General features: G+C 32.9%; 1 protein-coding gene across 1 annotated transcript; it reads left to right on the top strand.

Annotated features, from left to right (window-relative positions):
- The first annotated feature begins 4,827 nt into the window (after window positions 1-4,827).
- Window positions 4,828-8,479, top strand: LOC104086188 (outer envelope pore protein 16, chloroplastic). Its single transcript, XM_009590387.4, has 6 exons — window positions 4,828-5,081; window positions 5,204-5,255; window positions 6,257-6,288; window positions 6,923-6,956; window positions 7,085-7,152; window positions 8,194-8,479. Exons 1-6 carry the CDS (start codon window positions 4,968-4,970, stop codon window positions 8,332-8,334), a joined length of 441 nt encoding a protein of 146 aa, XP_009588682.1. The 5' UTR covers window positions 4,828-4,967; the 3' UTR covers window positions 8,335-8,479.
- The last annotated feature ends 548 nt before the right edge of the window (window positions 8,480-9,027 follow it).

The following is a 9,027-nucleotide window of genomic DNA, read 5'->3' as shown; positions in this document are numbered from 1 at the left end:
GGGCTCAGAAATTATTTTATGTTTTATTTTATTGAACAAACATATCTTTACTTCTTTGATTTTCTGGTTTCGAGCACAGTGATAATACCACTAAATAGATCCTTAATTCTCGGATATTGAAAAGCATGCAGATCTTCTTTCCTTTGAAAGTGCACTACTTTTTTTCTACTCATTTTCCATCTTCCTTTGCTTCCTTTCACACGTCCAACTTTTTTCCTTGCTTGGAAATTCTTCTTGATTGGAGTCTTGAAATTGTTTCCTTATTCACAACTTGACCACCGTTATTTCCATGATTTCTTCCACTTCATATCAAATTCTTTGGCTGTACAGATTTAAGTTTTGCCCAAATCTTCAAAAAGATATATGTTGAATGTAGTCTCTTTGTTGATATATGCTCTTAGCTTGTACGCTGAGGCGGACCCAGGATCTGAGCACGACGGAGGCACCATTGTATACTAATCACTAGCGATAAAATTTGGCGTTCAATATATTGAAAACTTAATGATTATGATGACTTATCATCTAAGTATAAACAAAAAGAAGTTCTAAAGAAAAAGAAAGCACCGAACAGAGAGAGATTTCTTCGCAAAATCGGTGTTATTGGAAGAGAAGGTTTTGATTAAGCATCTTTCACACTAAAAATTCTCGTTTATTAATTTTAAAAAGGGGGTCAGTGATGAAAAGGGCGTTCAGACTTTAAAATATCAAAAACTTACTCATGAAATCAAGATTAAGGGTATGTTAATAGTCAAAGAACTGAAGAAGAGTCTCAAACTCTTAATTGTCATTGTCGAGTTGGAGTCAAAGTAATTGTTAAAGAAAGTTGTGGCAAAAGAATTGACATTTTTCTATTTATGGAGCGATAAATTATAATTTGAGGCTTTTAATTTAAGGGAGGAATTTGAAAAAGAAAAATTAATGAAGTTGACTGTTATGTGTTAGTGTTAAACAATAATTGAATTAAAAAAAAGATAAATATAAAAATAAAGCAATATGCTATTAAGTATAAAATAGAAAGGAGAAGAAAAGGCAAGAACTAAGATAGAAAGGAGAAGAAAAAGCAATAACTAAAGTAGAAAGGAGAAGAAAAAGCAAGAACTAAAGTAGGAAGGAGGAGGAATAGCTTAACTGGGTTTCAAACCCACGACATTCAACAAAGAAAAAAAATTAGGCGCCCCAGCCAACCACTTCACCAGTCTGCCCTTTCGTATTTGGAGGCACAAGAAAATTATTTAAGAGTTTCATCTATATTTGTACAGATATATATGACATATATATACAGAGTATTTGCTGAGACTAACGGGGTCCCGTGACCCCTGAACTCGCAACTTGGGTCCGCCTCTCCTTGTACGTAACTATCCTTTTTGCATTTTTGGTTTCCCGATTTATGCAGTACATCTGACTTGATTTATGAATTTTTATACATCTATTTCCCTCCAGTACGGTCTTCTTAATTTTGGACAAATCTTCTTTCCCTTATTGCCTTTGTATGTCTTCTTTCCTTTTTGTCTTTGCTCAATTACCAAACATGCATACGATAAATTTATCGCAAGTAAATATTTTTTGATTAAAATTTATTTTTGTTTGATTTCATCAAAATCAGTATATGAAACCTTGAGGCTAACAAAACAAGAGCTAAAGTTAACAAAAAATATGACATATATAAAGAACTGAAAGTGAAAACAGAGTACTGTAATTGCTGTTAAGATTATCAAAGAGGAAGACATACAGTGTCACTCTCTTGGGACTATAATTGAAGATTATAAGTATTTATTGGAAATTAACAAGGCCATTATCAAGCATATTTGGAGAGAGACGAACCAATATGCAGATTTTCTGGGAAATGAAGATCACAAACACAACAAAAATTGGATTATGGGAGATTGCGCTAAAAAGAATTAGATTTAAATCATGTGACTATAAGAAATCTTAATTGTTTTATTTAATTATATTTTCAATGTACCAAAAAGTATATATAGAGAGAATATTCTCTAGATGTTGATGACTACAAACTTTTTTTTCCTACATGAACTTCTAAATTCATAGAGATTCCAATTTGTTATACACCGACAGATGACACCGCAAGCAAAGACTCTTCGTATTGTTTCTTTTGTTTTAATTAATTTTGAGTCTTTTGAGAGTGGTGCCTTTAATATAAGCTTTATTTTAATTTGTATGATGCTCTTTACGTTTTAAAATAGTAAGTGATAGCATCTTAATTTATACAATTTTTAATCATTTAAACCCATTAAATTAATCAAAGTTTGAACTTGATATTAATATTCTCTCTATCAAATTACTTACTTTTCAACCACAACTTATTTTCTTTTTCAATCAATATAACATATAAGTTATGATTACACGCACCTTAAAATAGTGCAAAGAAAATAATATAAAATATACGTAGGACTACAATTTTCTTTTGAATGATATTAGCTATAAATGTAAAGGACGAGCTATAGTCGCTACCACTTACTTGCATCAACGCCTTTTTAGCAAATACTCTCATAAATAACACGGCTTATTCTATTACGATTTAGAGTGTGTTTAGCTAAGAAACTGATTTATAAGCATCTTTTCGCGTTTGTTAAATAGCCGTGCTTATAAGTCAAATATTTATAAGCTAAAATTAGTCATAAGTCATAAGTTGATCATCCACAATTTATTGCTTTTCATCTTATAAATACTTTTAGTTTGATCACTGTTTTTACCAGTTTATTCTTAATAATAATTTTTAAGTCACAAAATATTTTTCCCAAAATAAATTTTCTAACTTTGTTTTCATTCCATATTCGTTGTTCATCATTTGCTTTACAAACAAACTTTTTAATTTATAATCTTTTCTAAAGTTTTTAAGGATATTGTAGTTATTACAAAAGAACAACTTATTAACACTTTTCTACCAAACACATCAACTGTTTATTATCAGTTTCAGCATGTATATCCAAACACGTAAATGCTTATTTAAAAAATCAATTTCAACACTTAAAAATACTTTTCAACACTCAATCTTATCAACTATTTACCATCCGCTAATCCAAACATGCTCTTGTTTTACAAAAAATATACGTCCGACCAAGAAAATTAAATATTGATTAAAATGAGTAAAGTGAAAAAGAAAAGAGAAATAGAGTTATTTAGGCACACATTTCTAAATTCTATATTTAACGGTGTGATTCATAAGTCAATAAAATGAATAAAAATCATTGAAAAAAAAATACTATATCTTCCAACTTGGAAGATTCTCCCGTTTATATACATATTTTCCTCACAATATTTAAAATATCCAAATAAATTTACAGTTAAGTAAAATTTGTGATAGAAAATAGCTAGCATTTTTATTATCACTTGAGTTATACATATTATAGAAATTTACTTATAATTTTTTTGTATTAGTGACTCAATTATATAATTATTTTATAGACTTTCAATGCAATAGAATTAAAAGTCCTTTTTATAAAAGCAAGGAAAAAAAAAGAAAAGAAAAAAACGGTCAAAGAAAAAAGATGCTGGTTGCTGGCATAACTGGAATTCACATAACGGCCCCTCTACTATCATAAATATGTCTTATTTATCCCGTTTAAGTTTTCTATCAAAAATATCCTACAGTTATACATTAGATTCATATTTACCCCTTACACGTTAAAACGAGTTACATTTGCCCTTCGTTGTACTTTAAGATCATATTTACCACTCTACTCTTCAAAAAAGGGTTACATTTGCCATTCGTTATACTTTCTTGACATATTTATCCTTACAATTATACTTTAGGATAATATTTGCCCCTAACCCGTTAGATCGCCATGTCCCACCTTTGTTTTCCTACATGGCGCCTATGCGGATTTTTTTTTCTTCCAATTTAAATATGGTCACCTATTTAAGATAATTTAATCCGCCCACCCAATTTAAATAAGACTTCATTAACTCCATTGTTGTGCAGCTTCTCGTAATTTACTTTGGTTACTGCAATAATTGTGAGATGCATTAGATTAGTGATTTTGAGTTCAAAGTTATTATTTGCCAATATGTTGCCGCTGCTATAACTATTGTATTTCGTATAATCTTTGTAAATGCCGTATCAGGAAATTACTTTTCGTGGATCAATAATGGTCAATTGACCCAGTTTAGACTTTACAGAGTTGTATCTCTACAAACACTTCAAAATATCATTGAGTGATTCATTTCTCTTAACTCCTAAGTATTAAAGGGAAATAAATTAACATAGACAAAGGTGAAATAATTAAATAAATCAATTAGAGATAACACTATAGTTTCGTTCACTCACTGTCCAAAATTTTCTCCCTCTCCGAAAAATATGGAGCTGACCCGGAGAATAGAGATGGATGAGTAGGGGGGATTGGGAATTATGATTTCTATTTATTTTAGTTAGTGTGCCTTATTTAAATTGGGTGGACAGATTAAATTATCTTAAATAGGTGACCATATTTAAATTGGAAGAAAAAGAAATTCACATAAGCGTTATGTAAGAAAACAAAGGTGAGACATGACGATCTAACAGATGAGGGGCAAATATTATCCTAAAGTATAATTGTAAGGATAAATATATCAGGAAAGTATAACGAAGGCCAAATGTAACCCTTTTTGAAGAGTAAAGGGTAAATATGATCCTAAAGTATAACGAAAAGTAAATGTAATCCGTTTTAACATGTAAGGGGTAAATATGAACCTAATGTATAACTGTAGGGATATTTTTAATAGAAAACTTAAACGGATGATAAATAAGGCTTATTTATGATAGCAGAGACCGCAAATAAAAATGGCTTATTTATCCGATTGGAATTTGCATGCATTGGAAAAGGCCAAACAAATAAGAATGATAAAAAAGAAAGCAATACGACCGTACCCCGAGAGGTTAGTGAGTGGACTACCTGTGATACAAGAACTAAAAAGCAAAGAACGACGACGACGACGACGACGAAGAAGAAGAAGAAGAAAAGGAAGAAAAAATGCCAAGGAGTCGATTTTCAGGATCATTAGCTTCTCCAAAGGTGGATTTGGTTATCGATATGGGCAACCCACTTCTCAACCAATCTGTTGATGCTTTCTTGAAGATCGGCACTGTAATTTTCTCCTCTTATATATCTGTTCTTAATTCTTAATTTGGTTTTTTTTTTTTGGCTTCTTTTTTTGGATTTTGTGAACTTGGGTTGTTGATTTTTACCGTTTCTTTTACTTGTTTTAGGTTGCTGTCGCCAAAACAGCTGCTGAAGAAACTTATCACATCGTCAAAAAAGGTTACTTTTAAGTTCGATTGTAGTTTTTCTTTTTAAATTCCAATTTTGTAACACCCAAATGAAAATTACTGACTTTTAGATGCTAAAATTAATTACAATAGCAGGGGATGCATTGACTGGAGTGAAAGAATCTTTATTTAATCAAATGGAAGAAACTAGACTGCTATTTATTTATTTATTTATTTATTTTTCTTTTTAAAATAATATCAATGCATTTCATCTTTAATCAATATTATGTGATTGAAGTGATTAGATTTCTCACTAATGACCTATGTTACATTGACTTGTTAGAGGTGCATAAACTATTAAAAAAAAGTTACTGATTTCATAGACTGATTTAGAATTTAAACTTGAGTAATTCAACCTTCAAGTTTTTTGGCAGAACTCAGTGTACTTTTGAAATTATGGGTTCAAAAATTGGTATTTAATAAAAAATTTGTACTTTTTCACATATATATATGTTTGTTCCAAGTAAAAAATACTGGGTTAAATTGAACCCAGTAGACAAATGCTCCATTTGCCTCTGCTGTTTTTCCCTAGTTCTTTCTTCTTTGTAATTTTTAGTGTATTTTTGACTAATTTAGATGAAGTTCCCACTCTCATGTTACACTAGCTATAATGGTAGGTCAAGACAAATGAAGGATCTATGACATAGCTGATGTCTGATATCATTTCTGAAAGTAATAGTGGTAAACCTAAATTCTTTTACTGTTTTGGTCCACTAACCACAATAAGCGTCACTACTATTAACAAATGAGGTAAAATCCGATTTGTTTGTTTGTTTTTTTTTTTTTTTTTTTTTTTTTCTGTTTTGCTTCTTTGATGCTTTTAGGTGTGACATGTAATGTGAGGATTTCCAGATAAGAATGAATTAGCAATTGTACTTAATCTGAGGTTATGATAAAGTGTAAATTCCTGAGTTCTTTAAGTTACAAGATTTTATATATAAAAATATCCAGACTATTCAGCTTACTATTGTGCAATCAACATGGTTTTTGCAGGCAGTGTTTCAAAACACAACTTTGAGCATTCGGTGAGCATGCCTTTTACGTATATATATATATATATATATATCATTTTATTAATTTGTGTGAAAATTCTAGTTCTATATTTAAAATTTGGATTAACAATGTGATCCTCTCTTCTAGATTTGCTTGGCACCTATGACTGAAAAAAAGTGTCAGTTGAAAAAAACATACTAATGAATAGTGTCTGAAGACTTTACGTTGATGGATTAAGAAGCCTTTCAGAAAGATGTCAGTTTTCTTTTGGTGCGTGAAAATACCAGTGAGTAAAATATCTGAAAAGAATTAACCAAGAACTTGAAGCAATGAGTGTTAGTTTAGCGCTCAAATATCATCGTATGCAGAGTAAGCAAAAGCAGTAGCCAAGACTTATACCAACTAGAATGTTGCAAACCATAGGCCTAGCTTAGTAAAACCAAATGTCCTGTTTATCCCAAAGGCAGCCTACCAAACCTGAAAATGTGCTTTAGTAAAATTTCATGGTAAGAGCAGCATTTCTCTAACGCTCAGCTCAAAAAAATGTTTCAATTATATCACCACAGAAATTAAGTCGCTATTCTCGAGGATTTAATTATGTTGACTGGAAAAACAGATTGATCGATATGCTTATTGTGTTTTAACTGAAATTATCTTTGATTGCAGTTGAAGAAAATGTGTAAAGAAGGTGCTTATTGGGGTGAGTAATCTGCACCAAGTTCCACCCGTATATAATTCAAAATGGACGGTTAGAAAAGAGTTTCTTAGTTTCCCAATTTCTTGAAATGTTCGAGTGGATTATCTAACAATTCTTGTCTCTTTATTCAGGGACTGTTGCAGGGGTATATGCTGGAATGGAGTATGGAGCGGAGAGGATCCGTGGAACCAGAGATTGGGTAATTTGTATTGCATTTATATGAATCTGCCCAACCAATTGAATTTGAGGGCATGTACCATGTTACAATCTGTCAACACGGTACAGGCCCAATAGATGGAATTTAATCCTGCTTGCATATTCTGTTCTATCAACTCACGCATAGTAACAACATTCCCCACTATCTTTCCTTATGATAGACTCTGCGTCTCCAAACTGTGTATGGCTATATAGTCTCAGCAGGAATGCATCCACCTCGTCATCTTCGAATCCTGTTGAAGTCTTCTGACGTTGTGCCCCATGACCTTTGTTTTCCATCCGTTGGTAGAACCTTAGCTATTGCGATCCTCTTATCATTAGCTTATGAGAATAAGCTAGGGATGTAATCTTCCAGGGTATCATCTCCATACCATACATTAAGCCAAAATCGGATTCTATTCTCATTTCTGTCAAAAAGTGCAATGAACTTGGGAAAGTCCACTTTCTTATCATGATCCAATTTCACCAACTCGTCCTGTTGTGGGACAATACCCTCCTTTATGAACCAAGGTTAACTATTTTAACCATGTTTCACAGAGATAACCTTCATCCGGATGGTCCGGTTTTTATTGCAAATTTCAAATAGACCCTTGTGGTCCGCCCTTCCCCAGAACCCGTACATAGCGGGAGCTTAGTGCACCGGGCTGCCCTTTGCCTCTATATCCATTTTCCGAACAATGCTCGATTAAATATTTCCAACTTCTGAGATGTGCAATCCCCCAACTGCAACCAGTGGTTGACTATGAATGCTCAGTCTCCCATTTACCAGTAGAACCCAGCATTAATGAGGTTACCGCACTGACTACTGGTTACTAAAGTACCCCTTGATGAAGACTAGCAATTTGTATTTGCATTTACTTTTGGATTGCTGGAATCAGGATTTTAGTTATGTTAGATCTCCCTGAATCGAACTTTATGTAGTTTAAATCATAAGGTAAAGAGAAATCACTCTGGTTTAAGGTATTTTGAATGCTCTCTTCTGTAACAAGAGTCTATCGTTTGATATTCTTCAATATGTTTGCAGAAGAATGCGATGATTGGGGGTGCATTGACTGGGGCTCTCATATCTGCTGCAAGCAACAACAATCGTGACAAGATTGTGATGGATGCCATTACAGGAGGTGCTGTTGCAACTGCTGCAGAGTTCCTTAATTATCTCACATGAATTTCTTACCAGCTACTAAGAACATTGCAAAGCATTTGCTTTATTTCTTGAGTTGCATCCATTTAAAAGTACAAGCTTGTGACTGATGAATCTTAGACTATTTGACTATTTTTAAGTGAATCTATAAATTAGCCATCTTTTTCAATCATTTGCTTTACATATCAAGATGAATCAATAGCAGTGCCTCCTCTGGTTTAGTTTTATTCTTTGGCTTCTTAAAATCAAGAATTTATTTCTTCGCACCTCCATGCAAGCCTTTCAGTATATTTTAGAAGACTACTGTCACGACCCAAGCCCATCACATGTATTATCTGCTTTGGGCCTAGGTCTGCACAAATTTGTCTTTTGGACTACGTCACAACGAGCTCTAAAAGTGCTCGTACCATGTGAATTTGTGACATGCCTTATATCTTCACTTTCATATTCCATTCCAATGTAGGATTCACGTAAGGTGACATATGCACCCTTATTCAGAAGCTCGCCAGTCTATAAGCACGTCAATCCTTCTTGACCCGGCCTCCGTCAAGGGCATCACACTACCCTCATTTCTTCCAATTGGGCATGTCAGTCCTTCTTGACCCGGCCTCCGTCAAGGGCATCACACTACCCTCATTGCTTCCAATTGGGCGAGAGCTACACCTAACATGGGAAATTACTTATGTGCAATCAGTGTTTATATCATATCAAACAATT

The sequence above is a fragment of the Nicotiana tomentosiformis genome, chromosome 2, assembly GCF_000390325.3.
Source record: "Nicotiana tomentosiformis chromosome 2, ASM39032v3, whole genome shotgun sequence".
In the NCBI taxonomy this organism is placed as follows: Eukaryota; Viridiplantae; Streptophyta; class Magnoliopsida; order Solanales; family Solanaceae; genus Nicotiana; species Nicotiana tomentosiformis.
The sequence above is the reverse complement of the archived record's forward strand: the minus strand, read 5'-3'. Positions and strand labels throughout refer to the sequence as shown.